This window comes from Plasmodium brasilianum, chromosome 12 (genome assembly GCF_023973825.1).
Source record: "Plasmodium brasilianum strain Bolivian I chromosome 12, whole genome shotgun sequence".
Classification (NCBI taxonomy): domain Eukaryota; phylum Apicomplexa; class Aconoidasida; order Haemosporida; family Plasmodiidae; genus Plasmodium; species Plasmodium brasilianum.
In genome coordinates, this window is record NC_090125.1 from 1,032,919 (window position 1) to 1,060,707 (window position 27,789).

At 26.0% G+C, this 27,789-nt stretch overlaps 3 protein-coding genes across 3 annotated transcripts; 2 read left to right on the forward strand and 1 right to left on the reverse strand.

Moving 5' to 3' along the window:
- Positions 1-5,310: 5,310 nt before the first annotated feature.
- MKS88_004201 (calcium-dependent protein kinase 5) lies at positions 5,311-7,017 on the forward strand (the record flags this gene model as incomplete). Its single annotated transcript, XM_067217356.1, has 1 exon — positions 5,311-7,017. One exon carries the CDS (start codon positions 5,311-5,313, stop codon positions 7,015-7,017), a length of 1,707 nt encoding a protein of 568 aa, XP_067071793.1.
- A 1,796-nt stretch (positions 7,018-8,813) lies between these two features.
- Positions 8,814-11,434, reverse strand: MKS88_004202 (uncharacterized protein; the record flags this gene model as incomplete). The annotated part of the gene is made up of 4 exons (XM_067217357.1): positions 8,814-9,835; positions 10,084-10,225; positions 10,549-10,854; positions 11,090-11,434. 4 exons carry the CDS (start codon positions 11,432-11,434, stop codon positions 8,814-8,816), a joined length of 1,815 nt encoding a protein of 604 aa, XP_067071794.1.
- Positions 11,435-20,075: 8,641 nt separating this feature from the next.
- MKS88_004203 (uncharacterized protein) lies at positions 20,076-27,659 on the forward strand (the record flags this gene model as incomplete). Its single annotated transcript, XM_067217358.1, has 1 exon — positions 20,076-27,659. The coding sequence occupies one exon, from the start codon at positions 20,076-20,078 to the stop codon at positions 27,657-27,659; it is 7,584 nt and encodes a 2,527-aa protein (XP_067071795.1).
- Between the last annotated feature and the right edge of the window lie 130 nt (positions 27,660-27,789).

Here is a 27,789-nt window from a genome sequence, read left to right on the forward strand (position 1 = left end):
CTTTGCAAAAAGGATGATAGAATTCAACTAATTTACTTATGTTATTAAGACTTTCTCTTGTAATAATTATGCATAATTCGTCTTATATACTATATAAAAAAGGAAAAAAGAAAAAAAGAAAAAATAATTTTAAGGGTGTTAAATATTATTACTTTCCCCCTCTTGCTAAAATACTTACCATTTTTTTTTTTTTTCTCAAAAAGTATATAAATTATTTTCATATTTCAATAAAATGCCGAAGAAAAAATTTTTTTTTTAGTTTTTTCACCGCGGGAAGAAAAGTTAATTCAAATGAAAATAATTTATTGGAATGTTTCTATTTTGACGTTACTATATTATATATATATATATATATATATATATATATATATATATATGTATATGAGTATTATGTATTTACTTTTCTTTTTTTTTGTTTTTTTAAAAAAAAAGTTGACTTGGTAATACAATTACGTTTACATTTACTTACTGCTAAATCGCTTTTAAAAAAAAATAAATTAAGCAATAAATAGCAGCAAAAGAATTATGTCGAAAAAAGGCTTTCCTTTAGCAAATTCTCCCATATTAACAAAGCATATATATAGAATAAAAATAAAAAAATAGATATATGCGTTGTAAGATGGTATTATATTTGTAATGACAGAACATGTATCAAATATATTCTTTTATATGTATCATACATTATTTTTTGTTTTTTTTTTTTTTTGAAAAATTAAATGTATGTTTACCCTCTTCATTTCATTATTGCTAAAATATTTGAGGTGTGTGAGAAGAACTATACTTTTCAAGAAAATACAGAGTTGCCATCATATATATTTTTTTTTATCATGCTATTATATATTTTTACTTGTAGATTTTTATTATTGTTAAAAAAAAAAAAGAAAAAAATAAAAAAAATATTTGTCCTATTTATAAAGTTGTTGCCTAGTACAATTTTTTGTAATATCATTACAAAGTTGTGGTAAAATTCTGTACAAAAATAAAAGATTAAAAAAAGAAATTCTTAATAGATTTTAATTTTTATGCGATCGTTAGAAGACATTTTCCTGTTGTGTAAATTTTTTTAAAACAATTTTTATTAATCCACTCAAAAAAAAGAATGATATATAAAATTAAGTAATTGTAAATTGTAATAAAATGATCAAAATCTTTTTGTTAAATGAAACTCATATCTTTAGACAAGTCCATTCAGGGTATACATATATATATATATATATATATATATATATATATATATGTATAATAATATTTTGTAATGTCGTTGTACTTACTATGTACTACATATACCACTTAAACGGCACTACCTTGGTGGGCGAACCACGATTCTACATATATACATATATAATATATGCATATACCACGGTATACTTCTATATCCATATACTAATAAAAAATATATATATACATATCTTAGAAGTGTAAAATTTTCTAAGATGACAGTGATAATGTTATATTTATTTCAATCATGAGGACCCTATTTCATATTCTAAAGAAAACAAAGTATAAAATATTATTACGCCTGAAACATATACATATCATGTAAGGACTGATTTTCGATCTAAAGAAAAAAAACATGACAAGGAAATCTGATGAACATAATTGTTGAGGAAGTTCAAAATGAAGGAGGGCTTGTTTATTTTATTTGTTGTGATCATGGATTCAGAAAATATTTATTTCAAAAAAAAAAATAAAAAAAATAAAATATATATATATATATATACATATAAATTAAACAGTGCTTTTAAAGGGTGCACCTTACTTCTATGCGCATATGTATATATTTATATGTATATAACGTATATATTGTAACTAGACTAAATATTATTAATATTCGAGAAATTCATTAAATGCCTTTTTCGTTAAACAAACCATATCATACTGTTCGTAAGACCTTAAAAAAAAGAAAAAGGAAGGAAAAAAAGATAAAAAAAAAGATTAGAAATGATCAGATAAGAAAATATAAGAAAAGAATATATATGAAAAGAATATGTAAGATAAGAAAATGTAAGATAAGAAAATGTAAGATAAGAAAATGTAAGATAAGAAAATGTAAGATAAGAAAATGTAAGATAAGAAAATGTAAGATAAGAAAATGTAAGATAAGAAAATGTAAGATAAGAAAATGTAAAATAAAAAAAGATATGATAAGATAAAATAAGAACATATAAGAAAATATAAGATAAGAAAAGATAAATGGCATGTAAAGAACGAAAAGAAAGAGAATAAAATAGATCGAAAACAAAGCGGAATAAGGCAGGCAGAAAAATAAGAAAATAAATGCTCGTACCGTAAAAATATAAAAAGAGTTACAGCTTTTAAAGTTCTGCCCTATGTGCCGAAAAATATTGTAAAATTTTAACATGTCAAAGGAAAGTATGTTTTTAACATATATATATATATACATATTTATGTACCTATGTCGATGTAGAGATAACAAATTTATGGGGCTATAAAATAAATGAATCAGTCCTTACAGTTATCATAATAACAACACGCTAGCAATAATTTTTCTGCCTTTTTTTATAATTATTATTTTATTAACTCCCATTTTATATACATATATATCTACAATTCTTTTTTTTATTTCTCTCCTGAAAGATTATTTTTATATAAAAGCTATTTTTCCTTCTCCCTTTTTTACTAATTCTACATATATATATATATATTTATTTATTTATTTTTTATTTATTAATTTATTACTATTTATTTTTTTACATGCAAAGTTTTACAAATAAAAGAACAAAATAAAACATAATATATAAATACAATAATATTAACAATAAAATAATAATATAATTAATATATATAAAATAAACGCATTTGTTATTCACTTTTTTTCATTATATAATTTATTTATTATTTATTTTTTTTTTTTTGTTTTATGCTTATTCTTTCTTTCTCTTCTTCTTCCTCTTTTTCTCTTTTTCTCTTTCCTTTTTTAAAAAAAAAAAAAAAAATATTGAAACAGAAAAACGTATGAGAGACCGTTGTCAAAAACAACTTATAGTTGTGTGCATTGGAACGGTTGCAAAATTTTTATTTTAAATAAATATAAAAAAAAAGTAATATATTTATGAAAATGAACCTAGTGTTAATAAACTGAGTATATACGTATACAATTTAAATAAAAGGGATATATAAAATAAATTACTTTAGTTTTGCATATATATATATATATATATATATGAAGAAATATTTTTTAGCATATATTTTCATGTATTAAACATATGAATAATGAAATGATCTTTTTACCAAAAAAAAAAAAATTATAACTTATAAATTTTTATTTTTCATATACAGAATGTAAATATATATATTATATACATATAAATAAATTAAATACGCATATTTCAGAATAATATATATATATACATGTATACTTTATATTTACTATAAATAAAGAACTTGCATATATATATGTACAATACTATGCATTTACGTATATATGTCGTAATAGCTTATATGATTTATTTTTTTAATTTTATTTTTATTTTCATTTTCATTTTAATTTTTATTTTAATTTATTTTATTTATTATTATTATTTTATTTTTTTTTACCGTTGTATTAAATTAAAATGGAACATATTTATTCTTTCTCTTTTAAAGAATCGAAAAAAAAAAAAGAAAATATATATTGTGAATAGCTTTTAATTAGAATAAAAAAAGAAAAAAAAAGAATAAATTAATTTTTCTTTTTTAAACGGCTTAACGGATGCTAGAACTGTTCTTTGTAAATACTTTGCATATGCGTTTCTACTAATTCAAAATTATACTTACATATACATACGTATTATATATAGATTTACATATATACATATAAACTTACGTTATAAGTACACTTGATTACAACTATATATTTGTTTATTTGAGTATGCATAACTGCAAGAAAAAAAGCTAAATATAAATACAGGATTTCACAAGTTTTTCTAATATTTATTTTAAATTTCTTTCTTTATATATATATATATATATATATATATATATATATATTTTTTTTTTTTTTTTTCTTCTTTTCTATAATTAAAATTTTTTTTTTTATTTTTTGGAAATATTGCAAATGTTGCAAATGTTGCAAATGTTGCAAATATTGTAAATGTTGCAAAAATTTGTTTTGAAAAAACATATATTTCGTAAAATTCTTAAGTTGCATTTGGAAAAGGTACATATGTACTTCTATATGTTTATGTATATATGAACACTTGCATACATATTTGCGATAAATTATTTGGAATTAAGTTAGCTAATTTTTAATTTGTTTCCCTTTTCTTCGACGAATTAAACACGTAAATGTGTACATGCCATTTTGTATACATGCTTACATTCATAAAAAATATATTTTTATATATATGTATATAATATGTACGCGCGGTACATATATACGTACTAGTTACCTTGTTTTAATTTTTAGTAGTATTGGTAATAGTAGCATTATGATAATTTAGAATATCCTAAAAAAATTTCGATCTATTTTTCCTGTATTTATATAAATATAGAAAAATCATCACTAAGTGTTTTTATACACTTTACAGAATACTCCCTCTTCATTTAGTTTAACCGTTTCTTTGCCATTTTATTTTTCTACAAATGAATCAGAAAAATAGAAAAAATTAAAAAAATAGTGTTATATTCTTATATTTCTTTAATCTTTAATCTTTTTTTTTTTTTTTAAAACATAATCTTCTGTATTTGCTATTTTTACTGTTTCTTTTTGTTAGATTTGTTCTACATAACTTTGCTATTCGTTATTCGTATGTGTTTATGTATGCATATAATATTTGCATATCGACATACGCACGAGGACCAACTTTTGTTTGCATATTAGCGACTCCGTAATTTTTTATAATTTTAAAAAATTTTTTTTTTTTTTCTGACTTGTTAATGCAAAATTTGCAAATTTATTTCTATCTTTTTATGTGTCAAAATTTTGACTTTTTTGGCATAAGAATTAAATGTTTGTAACTTTGTTTGTCTTACATAAATATTTTCTTTTACTCGTTAATTTTTATTTAAAATTTTGTCCCATTTGTTAATAGTTTATTCTATGAGATATGTGCTCAATTTTGAGCTATTAATTAGCAAAGATACATTATTAAATTGATTATACTATATAAATACAAACATACGTGCGCCCGTAAATAAGCGCATACCTGCTAATATACGTGTACACCTGCTTCCATACGTGCATACCTACTTACCCACGTACACCCATACGCGCCCATCTACTTACATATATATATTTATATGTACCGCTATTTATGCGCCCAAGTAGAGAAATACAAAGGACAAGTTAGCAGTAGTTTAGAAGGAAAGATGAAAGAAAAGAAGGTGGAAGAGATAAGGGTATTTAGAAAGGAGGTGAAACCAGCTAAAGATGAAATAGTAGCAAGTGGAAAAGTGGAAGAAGGAAAATGTACTACAAAGAGTACGTTGGCTGACAGTGATGAGGATTACTCTATCATAACATTGTGCACAAAATGTTTATCAAAGAAAACAGAAGAGAATAAGAATAAAACAATATTGGACAGTAAAGCTTTTAAGGATAACCGACTTAAAGGTCGTTGCAGTGTAAGTAACACATCTGATCCATTATCTCATCATTTAAATTTATCCCCCTATTTTGATAGATCCCAAATAGTTCAAGAAATAATTCTTATGAACAATAACGAATTATCAGATGTATATGAACTAGACAGGTATAAATTAGGTAAAGGATCATATGGTAATGTAGTAAAAGCTGTTAGTAAGAAAACAGGACAACAAAGAGCTATTAAAATAATTGAAAAAAAAAAAATACATAATATAGAAAGATTAAAAAGGGAAATATTAATAATGAAACAAATGGATCATCCAAATATTATAAAGTTGTATGAAGTATATGAAGATAATGAAAAATTGTATTTAGTATTAGAATTATGTACAGGTGGAGAGCTATTTGATAAAATTGTAAAATATGGAAATTTCTCAGAATATGAAGCATATAAAATAATGAAGCAAATATTTTCTGCTTTATATTATTGCCATGGAAAAAATATAATGCATAGAGATTTAAAACCAGAAAATATTTTATATGTAGATAGCTCTGAAGATTCCCCTATACAAATAATTGATTGGGGATTTGCTAGTAAATGCATGAACAATCATAACTTAAAATCTGTAGTTGGAACTCCTTATTATATTGCTCCAGAAATACTAAAAGGAAAATATGATAAAAGATGCGATATATGGAGTAGTGGAGTTATTATGTATATCTTATTATGTGGATACCCGCCATTTAATGGTAAAAATAATGATGAAATATTAAAGAAAGTAAAAAAAGGGGAATTTGTATTTGATGCTAATTATTGGTCTAGAGTTAGTGATGATGCTAAAGATTTAATATGTGAATGTTTAAATTACAATTATAAAGACAGAATAGATGTTGAAGGTGTTGTAAATCATAAGTGGTTTAAAAAATTTAAAACAAATAATATTTCTATTAATAAAAATTTAAATAGAACATTAATAGAAAAATTTAAAGAATTCCATAAATTGTGTAAAATTAAAAAATTAGCTGTCACATGTATTGCTTATCAATTAAATGAAAAAGATATAGGAAAATTGAAAAAAACTTTTGAAGCTTTTGATTATAATGGAGATGGTGTATTAACAATATCAGAAATTTTCCAATGTCTAAAAGTTAATGATACTGAATTAGATAGAGAATTATATTTCTTACTAAAACAACTAGACACGGATGGTAATGGTTTAATTGATTATACAGAATTTTTAGCTGCTTGTATTGATCACAGCTTATTTCAACAAGATGTGATTTGTAGAAATGCTTTTAACGTTTTTGATCTTGATGGAGATGGAGTTATTACAAAAGAGGAGTTATACAAAATTTTATCCTTTAGCGCTGTTCAAGTTTCATTTAGTAAGGAAATTATTGAAAATTTGATAAAAGAGGTCGATTCCAATAATGATGGGTACATTGACTACGAGGAATTTTACAAAATGATGACAGGTGCTAAGGAGTAATGCCTTCGGCAGCGAACTCCGAAGGTGTGAGCAGTGAAAACATTATATCGCCCCACGTTACGTACGTGCATTCACATATATATACGAGTTCGTAAAAACATTGCATCGTTTAGCCTTACATAACCACATACGCATTTTACACATAACAATTTTACCCATCCGAATATTCTTCAAATTTAGAAATACAACAATATAATAGTACAAAAATACAAATACAAGGCGTGCAATATCTCACTAAATGCCCCCCCCACTTCCCTCTCGTCGTACTTTCACATTCTGATATGCGCTGAGAAGTTTCCACTTTTTGGCATTGCATCTTTTATCCATTATTTGTCTCTTCGTTATAATTTACTTAATTTGTACAGACCTTTTTTTTTTTTTTTTTTTTAAGCTACATTTTATTCTTCAATTTACGCTACATATATGTCCTCATACACTATTAATATTTTTTGACTCTCTTTTTTATATTCTCTTTTGATTATATTAAATGATTGTGAAAGAAAACAACAGCGCCCCTTTTTTTTGTTCATTCGAAAATTTAGTCTCCATTAGAAGTTAGCGACTTTTTATCCTTTTGTTTACGTGTTACCACCACATTTTTCCTTTTTTCCAAATTTGTACTTTTGATTTTTGTAAGCTGTTCTTTTAAGTACATTTTTTTCCCTTTTTAAATATAATTTTTTTTTTTTTTCGTTATCATAAAATAAATAGCTCTCTTGTTCTGATAAAAATTATTTATTCTTTTATTATTTTTAAAAATTATGTTTCTATAATAATTTGCTTTTACCATTTTAAAAAATTATATGCCTATAATAATACGTTTTTATTATTTAAAAAAATGATCTGTCCAGAATTATATGATTTTCTACTATTTATTCTTTTCCCCCCTCCTAACAGCTAACTATAGCTAGCTTTTTGTTTTTTGGTTTTTTGGTTTTTTTCTTCCTTTAATTTATTTAGCATTAATTTTAACTTGTGTAAAAAAAAAAAAAAAAAATTTATTTAAATTTTTAACATGAACAACAAATGTACTATAAATTTCATATCATGTTATCTGTTAAATTTTGGGTTTTTTGTGAACATCTTATGAGAGCTTTACCAATTTGTAATAGGAAACGTACCGCAGGCAAGTATGAATTATGTAAATGTGTAAATTTGAATGATTAAGCAAAGGGGTATATATACGAACGTGTATGGTAGTATTCACGTACCTAGTAAGTTACCTGAGCATAAACAACATACGAACAAGGATAAAATCTCCAAAGTTGTATATTCCAACTTAGCAAAATAAGACGTGTGCAAAATGGTTTAAAAAAAATTTATCGTTTTACCAAAAATTTAAAAATTCTTTTAAAAATTGAAGTGCTCACATTATATATCTATATATATATATCTATATATATATATATCTATATATATATATCTATATCTATATCTATATATATATGTATATATATCTATCTATATATATATATGTATATATATGTATATATATAACATATATATGTATGTACACATGGGCGAAGTAGCGAATTAATTTTAAACAATATAACAAAAAAAAAAAAAAAAAATACAATTAATACGATAAATGCGATAAAATAAGATAAATACGATAAATGCGATAAAATAAGATAAATACGATAAATGCGATAAAATAAGATAAATACAATTAAATGCGATAAAATCGATAAAATGCTATAGAATACCAAATAAGGTTATTCTTCGAGAACTTATCATGCTCATTAACATACAGTGTACATGTCCGTACAACACCGCGTAATTCTTCTCGTGCTTGTTTAGAACTTGGATTTTTGCTCGGAAATTTGCCTGTTCAGAATGATCATATTTTTTTCTAATCTGTCGTACGCATTTTTTTTAATTTCCGACCATTGTAAATCGGATATCATACAACTATTTTGAGGCTTTGTTTTTTTTTTAAGAATATTAAAATCATTTTTTAAATCATTTAATTTAATTTTTATGTAATCATATTTATTATCACTTAAAATTTTTTGTTCATATGGACACATTTTAATAGGCATGGAATAAATATCCACATCATTTACTATTTGGAAATTCGATCTTCCTTCAATACCTTCATTAAAATAAATTTGCTCACGCATTGGTATTACATTCATATCGTCTATATAAGAATATAAAGGATAAACTTCATTCTTATCTATCTGAAGAGGTGTTAATGCTTCTATTTCACCAAATACCCAACCTAATCTCCTTAAGGTTGTACATGCAAAATAAAAGTAGTCAGATGGCAATTTATGTTTTGTATAATACTGTAATCTCTCTTCTAATATTTTTGATCTATGTGTTATATAACATACCCTTGCATTTGTTTCAGATAATTTTGTTTCTTTTATCATATATTCAAGTGAGCTTATTAATTCCTTCTGTTCTTCTTCATTATATTTATAACACTGTTCATAAAATTTTATTTTTGTCTGACATAAAATAATTAATTTATGTAAATAATCAAATATATCTCCAATTTCAACAATTTCTTTTATTGTTTTTATTTTTTCCTTATATCTATCTTCTAGTTCATAAAAACGTTCATTCATTTTGTTTATTTCCTCTTTTAAATTTTTATTATTTAATACTATCTTTTGATATCTTTTATTTGTGTTAAAATTAATTAATGTTATTTTCTCTGGTTCTGTACAAGCTTCTTCATATGTTATCATTATATCTTTTATTTTTTTTTCTAGTACGCTATTTTCCATTTTTAAGTCATTCATTAGTTTTATCTTCTTTTCAGATTCATTTGTCAAGTTTTTTATTCTCTCCTTAAGTTCCTTATTTTCTGCACAAAAAAAAAAAAAAAAAAAAAAAAAAAAAAAAATTAAATTTTACCTTACGTGTGCAAGCAGAGTTAATCTTTCTAGTCTTTAAAGAAATTTTTTTTTCTATTTGTGCTATGTACACAGAAACGTATGTGAATTCTCCTAGACTTAGAAGAATGACTACATCGGTAAACGCATACAGTCATGTATTTATGCAAAGTACACCTCGATACACATATACCGGTGCACATGTACTTTTTGCCGTTACCTTCAATTTTTAAGCCCATTTCGTTATGTATAAACTCAATTTCTGTTATTTTTTTCTGCAAAAATTCATCTGCACTTTTGATGTTCACATCAGCTGCTATTTGCAGGCGCTTATTTTTCGTCCTTATATTTTCTACGTCCACCTGGGTTTAAAAAAAATTTCGCATTTGGCTGCATTCATTATTGCACTGTTGTAAACATGTATGTATGTACGGATATAAGCCTTAATGTATAAATACATGCCCTCCAAGAGGTATAAATGTATGTAGCATGTATGTATGCATGTATGTATGCAAGTATGTATGCATGTATGTATGCAAGTATGTATGCATGTATGTATGCAAGTATGTATGCATGTATGTATGCATGTATGTATGCATGCCTATCTAAGGACATCATTTGCAGTGAACATGAAAAAAAAAAAAAATTACTACAGTTCTTTCATAAATGGACGTTTTAAACATACCTTCAAGGATCTTATTCTCTCATTCAAGGTAGCTATTTCGATATCCCTATTTTTTATTTCAATATCTTTAAGTTTTTTGACATTATCTGCATTACTTTTTATGTCTTCATTTTCTTCTATTAAAATTTTTATGTTGTTATTTATTGTTGTAAAATTTGAATTATTCAAAGTCTTTACCCATTTTTTTAAAAGCCCTTTATCACTTTGATAAAATGTATAAATGTTATCTTCAATATACGGACAAGTTTTTATTTGTATAATATCTTCATTCTGTCCTAAATTAATATCACCTATATCTTCAATCACCTGAACAGGAACTTAAAATTTATTTTTTACAAAAGAAAGAAGTCTATATTATTAACAATTTTTTGAGAAAGCAATCATGTTGAATAAACGTTATATATGAATGTAGGGAGAAAAGGGAAAAATGAATTGCAAAAAAAAAAAATAAAAAATAAAAATAATAATAATATATTCCTTTATGCAGAAGTTTGTTGTCTGTTATTCGCCTTAGCTGTGTTATACTCTTTTAAGAACTTACTTTATTTTTCAATGCTAAATGATAATTGATAGTTTGTACTTGACTACCCTCTAACAAGAAGACAACATACGGTCTGTAGTCCCCCTTTGATTTATACACATAAAAAAAATTTGCTTTAATAAAACAAATGCATTTTATCCATTTAAAATTTCCTTTACATGAAACTTCTAAACTTGCATAATAATCATCATTTTCTTTCGTTGTGATATTTTTTTGGAGATATGTGAAAGGATAATGTTCCTTGACTTTTTTTTTTTTTGATATATACATGTACAGTTCACCTGTAATACATTTTTTTATTGAGTTGTTATTTCCAAGATGTATTAGTGAACTGACGTCAAACATTTTTTTTTTTTCTTTTTCTTCTTTACCCCTCTCGCTATTTCAATAAATTATGTACTTTAATGAATAGTCGAATTTGTTCAAACAGAGGGCACAAAAAAGGAACAAAATTAAGGAATACAAAACGCAAATTTATGTATTTTTTTGAATTTTTTTTTTCTGTCTTGTTGCTATTATTTTGCCATAATTTTGCTGTTTTTTTGCTCTTAATTTATTATAATGCTCTTTTTTTTTTTTTTTTTTTTTTTTTTTTATTTTGTTTTTATATTTTCTTTTTTTTTTTTTTTTATTCGTTTTTAATCTACGCAGAACTTAACTCATTTGTCCTGTGTTTATCAGCAGAAACACCATTTGCAATAAGCAGCTTTTGCCAATTTTGCGTATACTTATACAAACGAATGTATGTACATGTATGCTCGTATATATGTATTTGTGTATGTATGTATGTATTTATGTATGTGTGTATTTATGTATGTATGTGTGTATTTATGTATGTATGTGGGTATTTATGTATGTATGTGTGTATATATGCATGTGTAAATTCATTTAACATTCGTAAATTATGTAAACCGTTTCAATGATAAATTTTCCGTAAAGTGAAAATGAGGTGAATGAGAAGCACCGGTAGGCACAGTTCCATTTTTTGTTCTTTTTTTTTCTCATCAAAATGGATATTAAATGAAATTTATTTTTGGAAACTTCAAAATTTGGCATAATATTAAGGCATATGGCACTGTGTACAAATACAAAAATATATACATCCGTATATATATGTATGCATATGTATGCATATGTATGTATATGTATATATGCAAGTGTTTATATGCATATGTACACATCACTTCGCACTACGAAGAATGACTTAATACTTGCCGAAAAAAATAAGAAATAGCTACACGAAAAAAAAAAAAATAAAGATGTTATTTGCATGTATGTTATATATACATATATAGACAATAAACATGTAATACAGATTAAAAGAGGAAATACACAAAAGTTAACTGCACATGTTGAAATCCGTTCAAAATAAATGGGATTCTCCAAATTTTCGAAATAAAATTAAGGATAAAATGATTTACTTTAAAATAGTTTTATTAATTGACAGTTTTCATATTGGAACATACAAAAATTAATGGTCATATTTTTAAAAAGAAAAAATTTACTTCGTATATAATTTTTTTGTAATTATTTAAATCGTAAAATATGCTAGTTTAGAAGGCACGTTTTGTTCACCCCTGTTGTTTTTCCTTTTGTTTTTGTTTTAACTTTTACTTTTCGTATTCGTTCTCTTCTCAATTTACACGCTATTTAACACGCCATATAATATGCATTCCTTTTCCTATGTGATTGGGACTACACATTTCCCTTTACTTAACATTAAAAAGAAAGTATTACAAATGTAATATTTATAAGCAACAATTTTTGTTAACCCTTAAAATGGAAAAGCCAAAGGAAAAGGAAAAACCATACACATTAAAATGTTAGATATTAAAAAAAAAAAAAAAAAAAAAGATAAAACGCGGAAATATTATTACTAGAACAAAATGGTGTAAGAATGTTTTATAAAATTTATGTTGAGAAAAAAAAAAAAATATTATAAATTTTTTCCATTTCAATTGCTAATATTTTTATTTTTTTAAATTCTTTTTCGTTTTTTCCCGTACAAAAGTTAATCTAATGAACAGGAAATTTTTTTTTTTTTTTTTATCCCTTTTGTAATTTTTTCTACATAATAAAAAAAAAAAAAAAAAAAAAAAAAAAAATGATAAAACAAAATTCAACCAAATTTTGAAAAATACCAAATGATAGGAGAAACGGTTCAATTTTTCAATTTAAATAAAAACAGAACAAAAAAAAAAAAAAAATTATAAATAGAAGAAAATAAAATACCAGTCTTCTCAACTTTTGAAAAGTTCTCTTGGTATTGACTAATACATATAATATTTTTCAGATAATAAAGAACTATTGCAATTGCAAATGTATGTACATAAAAGCTTTTAAAGAATTACATTAAAAAAAAAAATTTTTTATTTATTACGCCCTATCTATATAATAGTAATAATTATGACAGTTTGTCCGAGTGGTTAAGGAGGTTGACTCGAAATCAACTGGGCTCTGCCCGCACAGGTTCAAATCCTGTAGCTGTCGATTTTGTATCATTTAAAATGTCGTAATAAAAAGAAAAATAAAAAGAAAAAGAAAAAAATAGAATGTAAAAAAATAAAATATTTAGTGAATTTAGTGAAGTAGTGCAAACTCCTTATCACATTGATCACATTGAATTTGTAATAAAGGGTGAGAAAAAATTAACATAAAATAAAATGGTAATTGTAGTGTGTCTGTCGTTTAGCATTTATATAGAAAGTATTTTATCAATTACAATTACACTAATATATAGGGCTATAATATAATATTTTATAATAACAATAACCTTAAATTCTGATGCAAACATATATGGAAAGTGTTTAAAAGGAATGTAATAAAAATATTTAGCAAAATGAGTAAATGTGTATTTATGTATGTGTCGTTATATAAATAAATCATTCTCTAACCAAAATTTTTTTCTTATTTTTCATTTTCATTTTCATTTCTACACTTATGTTAATTTATAAGTTTATTATTTTATTTGAAAAATTTTTTTTTTTTTTAAATGTTGACGGCAACCTATGGTAGTATGTTGTAATAAGATCTGTTATGAGGAATATACAATGATACTTTTGCCCATTCTTTTACCAGCTATTAATCTTTTTTTTTTTTTGTATTTTAGTCATACGAATAGTATTTATATATATTATATATATATATATATATATATATATATATATATATATATATATATATATCACATGGAATGCACAAACACGATTAAAAATTTCGACGTGGCATTTATTGAAGCAGTAGGAAACGTAATAGCAACATCAAACTACAAAAATAAAAAAAATAAAATAACTTCGTACTGCTGTTGCAGATTCAATAACCGCATAAAATGCATGCTATACGTATCTTCACTATATGAGAACAAATTTAATTTACAATTTAATCTGTTTAGTGATTTAATCAAAAAATGTATAAAAATTTAATATATTAGTTTTTATCAGTTCAAAAGGTAATATATTTTTTTTTTTCGACTTTGTATATATGAAAGATATTTAAATATTATATGACACCTTAAAATAGCAAGTTAATAATTTATTCTTTCAAAGTTCAAAATAAATAAATGTGTACTTCAATTTTTTGGAGAGAAAAAATATATTGATAAGAATTTAGTATCTACAGTATAAAATTTTCTATTGCATAATAATAATATTGAAGAAACTATTTTTTCGATTTTTTTTTTTTTTTGGAGGGTTTCTTTTATCGAAAATATAAAGTTTGTGTATCAGGTAATCATTAATATGTAAGATTTTAAGGAATGAACGAATTTAAATGTATCTACGTACATATATATATATATATATATACGTACACTTCCGACCATGATACAAATGTATATAGAAAACATGAAAAATTACGCACTTATTACTAAGTGCACATGCTTAGGCTTGTTTTACCCCAAATGCACGACTAGGTTTTATGTACCTGTTAAAATTTAATCAAACAAGCGAGCACTAATAGAAGGTTAAATGTTCACACTTGCATAAATATATATATATAAGTAAATATAAATTATATATATGTATGTAAATATCAAGTATAAATACGTAAATATATATTTATATATGTGTGCATACAACTGAGTTAATGTTATTTTAATTGCTCTTTATAGAATCACAAATTGCACCATTTGTACATGTGCATGTACGCATACATATTTCTATATGCCATTTTTAGAAATGGTATGCCACGAGGAGATAAAATATACTTTTTTGTGTACCCATATATGAGTTTGTTTAATCAAAATCGTTCCTACAAAATACTGTACGACATACATATATGATCTTGGAATAAAGTGTATAATCTTATATTTATAGATAATTATGTATTTCAGTTTTTTTTTAAATTCAACATAATTTGGTATACATGATATATGGTATTAAATTGAAAGAAAAATGTGTACTTATAAACTGTCATATTTTATTTTTATTTTTTTGCAAAATTCCAAATTATCAACTTCCCTTTGCAAAGTGACGTAAAAAAAAAAAAAAAAAAAAAAAAAGTACACCAAAATAAAAGGTGCAAAACATTCGGCCGCGTTAAATTTGAGTACTAGCATATGTATTAATCATCTCATTTGAACATAAATTTATTTTGCTTATTTTGTATATATATATATTTTTTTAATTAATTTTTCTTTTTTTCTTTCCTTCTTTCTTTCTTTCTTTCTTTTTTTTTTTTTTTTTATTCCTATCGCCTGTTTTCCCTTCAGCAATAATATTTAAAAACAACTACTGAACCTTGATTATTTGTTCATAATTGGAGCAAAAAATCATACATATGCAAACTGCTACATTATTGCTTAGACATTATTATATATATTTAATATATATATATATTTATATATGATATAAATGCTTGAATGTATAAATAAGTTTTTATATAAATACATGAACACCTAAGTACGCATTTATATAAATACGTTAATACGTATACATGGGCTTGTGCGGATATGTGAATATATAATTGCCTGTTTATACAAATATGTGTATAAGAGTTCCTGTAGGACGTACATTTAAATGCTCGAATGCATATTCGTATATATATTTATGTATACTTATATATATATATATATATATATATATGTGCATATATATATACATATATATACGTATGTACATACATATTAATATTTATATGCACGTGTACCTGTACATAATACAAACCTATATAACGTTAAATAGATTAATAAGAACCATATTACCATATTCCTTGTGTAATTTTTGCAAAATACTTGACATAACTGCAAAAAGAAACACTATCTCTGCACATGCAGAAATATTCATTTAGGTAAATAAAATGAAATACGTTATTTTTACTTTTATTTTTATTTTTATTTTTTTTCATTCCTGAAAAAAGATTAAAGAGATTAAAAAGAATAAAATTCTGTGTACAGTTATAAACATTAAGCATGTAAAATAAAAGAGTATATTAATAAATACCTTGCTGAATGAACGTGCTTATTTAATACCCTTATTTGCTGTTACATTCATACTACACCACACATACACACATACGTGCATACGCACATATATATATGTATATATGCTCACGTATGGATGTTTATATATATGTTATGTATATGTATACATGTGGAAATATGTATATATGTACATGTATGCACGCAAATTAATTACTGAGCTTAAGAACAAGTTTATTTGTTATTACTCATGGTAGTCATGTCAGCTTAATATACCTTCACCTGTTTCATAGGTGCACACACATTTGCAATGGTGCTTTATACTTTTATGTATTTTTATTTATAATATATATATTATTTTTTCCAAGGTAAACAATGTGCCTTATTTTTTTTTATGTACACGTATTCCAAAATTTACATATGCTCTTAATTTATATAACTGCACATTAGGACGCAAACGCTGTATATTTATGTGCATATACATGTTGTATGTAAATACATATAAATTCAAACATACATAGGTAAACATATATATATATATTTATATATAATGAGATGCCTTTCCCATTTGCATATTCAATTTTTATTTATATTAATACATAGATTGCTTATTCTTTTAAATAAATATTTGCATATATGTACAATTAATTTTTAAAAAATACATTTCCATTCAAAGCAGTTATAATTAAGGTCTTGTATTTTAACTTATTTTTTTCTTAATTTTTAAATGTGTTAATATATATGTAGTCTTTAATTTTTTCCTTTCTTCTTCATTCTTCAGTCTGCATACTGCATTCTACGTTCTGCATTCAACAATATACGTTCAACATATTGCATTCCTCTTTCTTCTTTTCTTTTATTTTTGTACATAATTCTTATTATTTCCTTCTTTCATTATATTCTTATTTTCTACATTTTGCTACAATATACATAACAAAATAAAAGAAATATTAAAATAATGATATATATGTTCTTTTTTCATTTCCAAGTTCTGCTTAATTTTTTTTTTTTTTTTTTTCTGTAATAAATACAAATATATATATATTGTATTTTTAAAATTGTTATTTTTCTACTATTTTGAAGTATTTTTGTTATTTTGTATATTTTCTTTTCTTGTATATATTATAATAGGAACACGTATATTATTTTGTGAAAATAGACATAAGCATATTTTCATGGAAAATAGAAGCACTTAGTTATGTAGGTATATATATATATATATATATATATATATGCATAGGTATATGTATATGTATATATGCGCACACATATGTACGTATGCACATGTTAGAATGGGTATTTAAACATGTGTGTATATGTATATATATGCATGTGTATGCTTGTATGCATATATAAACTGTTTACGAGAAAACGCGTTATCTGTTAAGATAAGAAATTAAAAGATATAATAAATACGTTTGAGTTGTATTTTAATTTTTTATTTATATAATTACTTGTGTCAAAGTGCTTTTTTATGTTTAGCGTCTTTTGAACTTCTTTAATGTTCAATCTTTAATCGTCATTATATTATAAAATATAATATTACTTTATTTTATTTGTATTTTATATATATACCATCCTTTCATTTTTTACTATATTATATACACATTTTTACTTCATTATATGTGCATTTTTACTTTATTATATGTAAATTTTTACTCTACTATGTACACCTTTTTGTTTTATTTTATTTTATATTCTTTGAATTTTTGAATAGCCTTTTTTCTTCATTATTTCTCTTTTATTAATTAAATAAGATATTTAAGGTATTTCATAGCAAGTACTTTATAATTTTTTCGGGCAGTTTATTAGGACATTTTTTATTTATACCTATATATTTTTATAAGACAAAGGGGAATAAAAAAGTAAAAAGTGACAAGGAAGTGTGGAACAGTCATATGCCTGTACTACACATGTGTAAACGTATGCATGTACGTATGTATGTAGGAACGTGCACATGTAGGAATGCGTATATATATATATATATATATATATATATAGGGATGTATATGTGTAGATATGCATTAATGCTTATGTATGCGCGTCATAGGGTGAATTGATTTGAACACAGATGTATATAAGTTCATAAACGTTTCCTTATTTTTCCTTCTTCCTTCTTTCGTACCTTCTTATACTCATTCTTTCAATTTTTTTTTTTTTTTTAATTTATAAAAAATAATATTATTGAACGTCTGTTGGAGATCAAAAAAAAAAAATTTTGTATACACATCAAATTAAGCAGCAGTTATACACACATATGCATATATATATATATATATATATATATTATATATATATATATATATATATATATATATAATATATATATATTTGTATGTATGTATGTATGTGTAGCATATATAATTAACCCTTTTATTTTTCTAATTTTCGTTGCGTTAACATAAATATCGTTGTTCCTGCGCATATTCATGGTGCTTTTGTAATTATATAAAAACATGTACTTTTATTAGTACTCAAATTATAGGTGCTTTATATATATATTATTTTTGCTTTTATTACTTTTGCATATTAATTGGGTGCTGCCTATATATAAAGGCAAATATATATTTGCCCAAGCGCATTTACCTACACCTACGTATACTTACGTATGTACACATATACATATATACACTCGTACATACGTGCAATTAAATCTAACGGAACGCGAATATTTATAAAGCGTTTATCCATACAAAGTTTTTAATGTACAGCATAAAAAGAGCTTTTCAATTTTTTTTAGAAAATAAGTTAAAAAATTTGGTGTTTCATCTAGTACAGTTATATAGTAGCTAGATTATACATCCAAACTATATGTATGAGTGTCGAAAATTTAAAATATGACCTGTACAGATTAATTCATTTCATAATTCTAGTATGTCTATTGAAACGCGTCCTTATAAGAACGGCATAAAACAATGATTTCTATGTTTCATTTTTCTTCGTTTTGTTTAATTTTTTTTAAATAATATAATTTTTGAAAAATCGAAAGACAAATTTTTTAAATGAAAATTTGTATAACCAAATATTGTATTTATTTTATTTCGTTCATTCATACATACCATATCTGTACACATCCGTATACATCCATACACGTGCATACACGTACATGCACATCCGTACACGACTATCCTATTTCATCCATATATGATTAAGCATATACATATGTGTGCGCAAATACGTATATGCATCCTTATTTAAGTTTTTTCATTCCATTGTTTTCTTTATTGTATTTGAACATGTATTTTTATGTGTATGTTACCCCATATATATATATATATATGTATAAGCATATTAATATAGAAACACATTTACTCACAAACATTTTTGTATTCAAACGTACTCATATATATTTGGAATTCATTTTTTAAAGCCCATCTTTCAATGAAAATTATGAAAAATTAATTATAGTATAAAAAGCTAGAAAAAAAAAAAAAAAAAAAATGCAAAAGTAAAATTAAAAGTAAAAGGAAAAATAGCAGAAAAAGGAACAACAGCAGTAAAAGCAGCAGATGTAACTGCAGAAGGAAAGGAAAAATAATGCGACAAGTATAAATATACATATAAACAAAAATGACTGAGAATAATAATATTAACAACGACATGCATTTTTGTGTAGGTAAAATAGACTTTAACAACATTTATTTGGACATACTAAATATCCACGAAACATTAGTAAATCACATCCAAACGATAGTAACTCATGTGTACAATTTAATAGAAATAAAATTGTGCAGAAATAATGTGGTATCAACACTATCATCCTCATCAAAATTATCAACATTAGCAACAAATAAATGTAATGTTAATACGTTAAACGATTTAAGTACCATATATAAGGGGAAAGGGGCAGACGACATGACCCCTATTAGCATACCAAATGTGCATGAATATGATAAAGAAATGAATTGTATACGTGATGGTAGTACATATATGAATGGAAATCCGGTTAAGGATAACACAAATTATGAATACAATTATATAAATTGCGAAAAAGAAATAAATAATGATGAAACATTGTTAAAGCATTTAGTGGAAGAATACTTACAGCAAAATATATACAGAGGAACTTATTCCGAAATGCATATCTATGATGATGATAAGGTAACCACAAATAAGTGTAAAAATGACAACATTGTACAGTTAAATAACTTGAATCTGCACAAAAATAATAGGAATGAATGTAATAAGGAAAAAGAGAATAAGAACAGTTTAAATGAAGCGGTAAAATATTGCGATATTAATAGTAATATGAACAGTAATATGAGGGGTAAAACACTTAATAAACAAAACTTTGATGATAAGAAGGGAAACTGCACAGATACAAGTATATGCGCCAGTAAAATATATAGTAGTAAGGATCATATAGTAGAATACCCCGTACGTAGGAAGAGTACGAATGTAGATCCTCACACCGATCTTGTTAGGAGTAAGAAGAGTGAAAAGGATTCCATAAATGAAAACCAGGTGAAGCTAAAAAAGCATATTATTCTGTTAGAGCTTATAAAATGTGTTATTCAACAGTCGAATAATTTTAAAAAGGATACTAACATGAAAAATGGTATGAACAGGGCAGATTGCATGAACAGAGTAGGTTGCACGAACGAGGGGAACAGTATAAGTTCAAAGATAGTAAAACATAATAGTGCTAATAAACCAAAGCAACAGGTAGAATTTGCTAATGGCAGTTTAAGTAAGAACGAAAATATACACAATTATAACAAAATTTGCAATTTCAGTTTGTCAAAAATAAAAATAAAATATATTAACATCATAAGTTATTACATGGACGTACTATCCCCTTTTAATAAATTTTTTGATGAAAATATCAAAGAATTTAAAGAAGATCAGAATGAGTTGAAAAGGGTAAGAAAAAAGTTAGATGAAATAGTACTAAATTATGATTATATTGTTGAAGATATTTTTAAAAAATATAACGTTCGAGGAATTACACAAGACCATTTAAATTATTTAAAAAAACATATATTGCAAGAAGATTTTCTTCAAGAAAATGATAATTTTACCAATATAAAAAATGTGGACCTACGTCATAATCCGCTTACTTCTAATAGTATTGAACATGTGCAAATTAAAAAATTTAATGGTGAAAATGCAGCTATTCCGAATTATTCATTAAATAATCATAATAATGACAATTTTCATGGTACCAAAAATTGCAGCAATTTTAGTAATCCAGTTTTTAAGAAAATCGCCCTTTGTAATAAATACAGTTCACTATATTTTGGAAAAAATATGAATAGTCAGATAAACGACAATTCTATACACAAAATGAGTGTATTCAACAATATAAATAATTTAGTGGATACATCAGTTCGTCCTTTTAATAATAATAATAATAGCGTGAAAAGTGATAGTATGTTAACAAAAAGATATGACAACGCTGTGGATACGGTGGAAAGTACATATACACACACTAACATTCAACACAGCAGTTACATGAATAGTCAGAAATATACCAATTCAAGCGCATTATATAATGAAAACGTAATAAATTTTAAAGATACATATAATCCTATAAATAAAGACGATTCAATTAGTTTAGTATTTCCAAATGTGAGTAGCACCAATTTTATTGGAGATGACCTATCCACTACACAATTTAACTGCGCAAATGGAAACTTAGAAAGCTTAAGAAAACATAAGGAAATAATTAATAATAATATTATTCGTGATAATCATAATGCGAATTATAATAATGTACCCACACCTGACTTTGTTTGTGCAAAAAATAATATCATACTTTTTGACAATAACGTAGACGCAAAAAGTTTGGGAAATTATACACCCAAAATTGACATGAACAGTTCAGGAGCAAATGAAAAGAATGGAGAGGGAAATAAAATGACTAATTATCATTCCAATTTTATATACGGCGCAAATCGTGAAAAAACAAAAAAAATAATAAATAATAATGATAATAGTAATAAAGTTAATAATAATACAGTTTTTGCAGATATGGAATTTATCTGCACAGGTCAGAATCGTGTGATAAGTGATAACAGTGCAGGTAATAACAGTAACACAGCCAGCAGAAGAGACAGTAATGATGGTATGATTAATGAAGTAAACAATAGTGGAGATAATCAGAGTAGTAGTGGTCAAAATGGCAGAGATCAGAACAATAACGTTAGCAACGAACTGATCCAGCGTAACACATCTGATTTAATCAGTTTATTTTCATCCGGATGTACTTCAAATTTACCCACAAAAAATAATATCGATAATATTATGTATTATCATAAATCTAAAATGAATAATGGAGGTATTGATGTAAAATGTGTTACAGAAAGTGAATCAATAAACGCAGAGGATAGCAAGGAAAAACAAAATGGTAAAATAATGAATGAGAACAGTTTGTCTACCAGTATAGAATACGGCGTAGACAATGTAGCTATACAAAATGGTGTAGGTGTAAATGTGAGTGAGAGTGTAAATGAGAGTGTGAGTGAGAATGTGGATTTAGATTTAGGAGATGATAGTTCTCTTTTATATGAGCAAAGTAAAAAATATAAGAATTTCCATAGGGACGATTTTTCTAGTTGTAAAAACGAAAGCAATTGTTATAAAACGTACTCTAATGAAACATATAGAAATGATGTGAACTATAATTCAAATGATGATAATTTATGTTTTAATACAACAACAGAATTTAATCATATAAGTAATTACAAAAGTGTGCAAGCAGCAGATAGTAACACTATTGAAGTGAATGATTACCATCTTGAGAATAATGAAAATTCATATAATATTTTCCATAATGAAACAAAGGAAATGTACATGAACAAAGCGAATGATGTAAAGGATAATGATTTAGATGATGCAGTCATAAGGAATTCATTACCCACTTCGATAGTAGAATCGAACGATGATATTAGTGCAATCGTGGTAGCAGCTCAGTCTTATGGCAGTAATGAGGATAATCAGAATAACTTTTATAATAACTATAATAGTTGCATTGACAATACTGGTTATAATAGGATATCAGAAAATATCAGTTTCAATAAATGGAATAGTGCCAGTTGTGAGGGTGCAAAGCACGATCAGACGAGTAGTTGCTCATATAGCAACAACGATGATAGTAATAGCAAAAAGGACAAGATAGATAATAATAGTGGCAGTGGTAATAGCGGCAGTGGTAATAGCGGCAGTGGTAATAACGGAAGTGGTATTAGTGGTAGTGGCAATAGAGAATCGAGGAACCACAGCAGCAGTGGTAACAATAATGATGACGATGACGAGAGTGATAAAAGGAATAAACGAAGTAATGATAACTACAACGAGAATGAAAAAGAGGATGAGGATGAAAATAGGAAGGAAAAGAAAAATGAATACGTTAACAATAACAATAACATAAATAAAAGCAATAGCAGCATTAACAGCAATAGAAGCAGCAATGGAAGCAGTAATGGAAGCAGCAATGGAAGCAGTAATGGAAGCAGCAATGGAAGCAGTAATGGAAGCAGTAATGGAAGCAGCAATGTAAGCAGTAATGGAAGCAGTAAGAGCAACTGCAGAAATAATAGCAGTAACAATTGCAGAAATAATAGCAGTAACAGTTGCAGAAATAATAGCAGTAACAGTTGCAGAAATAATAGCAGTAACAATTGCAGAAATAATAGCAGTAACAATTGCAGAAATAATAGCTGTAACAACTGTAGAGACAGTAACAGCAGCAGCAGTAACAACATTTTAAAAAATAGCTCAAGCAACAATGTACTTAACAATATCCATGCAGACAAAGCGAAATTCATTGAATCTTCAGAACGTTTAGTAAATAATGAAAAGGAAATTAAGAACGAATTAAATAAAGAGATCGCGTTAATAAGTGCACAACAAGATGAATGTAGAGATATATTTTTACAGAATAAATATATTATGGATGCGAGTAAAAATGATATTAACGGATTTAATGCAAGGATACCCTTCTTTAGTTGCAATAATGAGAATGAAACAAGTACTAGTTTTAGCAATATGAATAGGTCAAACAGTTTGAACAACTCGAACAACATAGGAGATTTTAATAATTTAAGGGGCCATAACAATGTAAGAGGTCTCAACAGGGTAAGCGATTTTAACGGGGTAAAAGGTCTTAACAATACAAGCGATCATAACGGGGTAAGCGGTATGGACAATGCAAGTGGCCTTAACAGTGTATACGGTGTGAACATGAATATTATGAATAATATGAACAACATGAACAGTATGAACAACATGAACAGTATGAACAACATGAACAGTATGAACAATATGAACAGTATGAACAGTATGAACAACATGAACAGCATGAACAACATGAACAGCATGAACAACATGAACAGTATGAACAGTAGGAACAACATGAACAGTAGGAACGGTATGAGCAATATGAACAGCATGAACGGTATGAGCAATATGAGCAACATGAACAGCATGCACTGTATCAACGATATGAACATCCTGAGCAATGCGAACTCCAGCAACGTCAGCAGTTACTTCAACTACTGCAATAATAGTATGGGTAAAGAAGAACATAACTCGAACGGAGGAGTAATGCGCGAAAAAAGAAGCGAGAAGATAATAGGGAATAACAATCTGGGAAACATGGAAAACATAAATAAAGACTTAGTGAACAACGTAAATATGGAGATGAATTTGAAAAATTACAATAACGAAATGATGTATAACGAAATATACAATTCCTATATTGATCTTTATAACAATTTTAATGAAAAAAATGACATAAGTAATAACAGTATGATGATAGAATGTGAAAAAAACAATATTGAATATGATTTAATGAATTTTACGAATAATACATACAACGATATACACAAAATAATACAAAACGATGAAATACTAAAGAATGAGTTTACAAATATAGAAGACTCTTTTAAAATGGCACCTACGCCATTCGTATCTGATAAAAAAGCGAAATCAAAATATGATACAAATGATGAAGAAATATTATTATTGTATGATAATTATAAACATATGTTAAATTTTGGAAGTGTGTTAAGAAATGAACAAAATAAAAATAACTCTTCCGATGGATTCTTCCTTCACCCTAATAATATAGTGCTTCCAAATATGTTAAACAATGATATAATAAGTGATAGGATAAATAATGACATAGAAAAAATTATTGATATAATGAACACAAATAATGAAAATATTATGAATTATAATTTTTCTGTTGATGAGGAAAATTATAATAATGTGAACCATAGTCAGGGTAGAAGGCTTTCCTCCCTTAGCAACATGCCGGACAGATATTCCACTGATTTTCCTTCCAAAGGCAAGGAAAAAAGGCGAAAAATAGACTGTACAACAGGGGGGTATAGTGACTACAACAATAAGAGTAGCAATAAGAGCAGCAATAAGGGCAACAATACTTGTTGGAGGAGCAATGGCAATCGGGGAGGGAATAGCAGTGGTAATAGCGGTGGAAATAGCTGTGGTAATAGAGGAGGGAGTAACGGTGGAAGTGGCGGTGGCAAGAAGTACAGTGGTAACAGTAATACATTTCGGAGCAAACCAAAAATGGAGCATATTTTGGAGCATTCACATTCGAAGAAATTTCAAAAATATACTGTGGATAAAAGAAAGAAATACCAAAAGATTGACATAAGGAATTTAAATAAAAACGTGCAAAAAAATAAAGAGATATGTACCAACTGCTACATTCATTATGATAATTTTAAGTCAAGTTATGTTTTAACATTTATTAACAGAAAACAAAAAAAGCAAAGGAAATTATTTCCTGTTGAACCAAATGAAAAAGATGAAGCTTATATTATCCAAATTATGAATTACATAGAAAAGTTAAAGGACCAAGATAAAATATACGGTATTGATAAAAATTCCCCAAATGACCCTATTCAGACCGCTGTGAAGAACAACCTTGATAATGCACCTGGTCTGCCTAACTCTACCAATAGTAATGAATGCGGTACCACAAACATGGATAGCAGAACCATTTCCAATATGAAGAATAATAGTTTTAGCGGCAAAAATGCTAACATCATTACCAGCAAAAGCAATGGCGGTAAAACCAGTGACAGGATTAATTACAACGATAAGGAATACTTTCTAAAGAACAACTGTATACATGGCGAACAACACGCAAAGGAAAACTTAGCGAATGGTAGTGAGATAAGTACAAATAAAAATAGTTTAGTAAATGATAATATAACTAATTTACTTAACAATTTCAATGAACATTTATATGTTGAGCCAAAAAATGTAAATTACGCACCGGATAATTCGGTACCTATGAACAGTATTGGTAGTCCCCCTATGTCCAATGCAGCTATGTTCGATGCAATCATTCCCAATGCCTCCATATCAAAACCGCTAAACATTTATGATGATGTTAATATATCACCAAATATAGATTTTATGGATATAAATTTACTAAACGCTGCAACGAATTTTGAAAATATTAATTTAATAAACGTAGGCACAGGAGGAAATACGCAAAACATAAACATGATTTTTGAAAATAATGACAAAATAGATAATATGGAAAAATCGGGGAAGGTTAATTATTTGGCTGAAATTGCAAGTCCTGGTAGTATCAACAACATTAGCAATAATATGATTAGTAGTGAAGTTAGCAGTAGCAATACCGCGAATAAAAGCGTAGGCCATAACGTCAATGGGAGAATAGGTCGTAATGTGAGTAATAACATCAGTTATAGTGTAAGCCGTAACGTGAATGGAAGCGTAGGCCGCGATTTGAGTAATAACGTCAGTTGTAGTGTTGGCTGTAATGTGAACCGTAACGAGGTCCAGAGCGGGGAGGATAACAATATAAATAGATCTTTTGCACCCAGTTCATATGAAAATAATAATGTTCATTCAAATATAAAAAACATTACATATAGTTGTGCGAATGACAAGGAAGTAAAGCAACAGAAGGAGAATTGTACGAACGAAAAGGATGATTATAATTCTGTAAATTTGTTAAATAATGTTAATTATCAAAATTATAGTAACAGCAATTTTGCAAATGATAACGAAAATGAAATAATACACCAGTTTAGTTCTATGATGAATGAGTACGAAAATAGCATCTTAAATAACTTGAGTTATGATCAAATAATTAATATGCAGAACAATCCAACAGAAGAAACCGATATGCAGCATAACGAATGATATGAATGAACGAAAGGAGGGAGGGACAGATTAATTACTCATAATATTACAAAACGAATGAGAAATATTAACAACCAGTTGAAGCGATTATTAAGAATAGTATGGAATATACACGAGAACGTGAACAAGT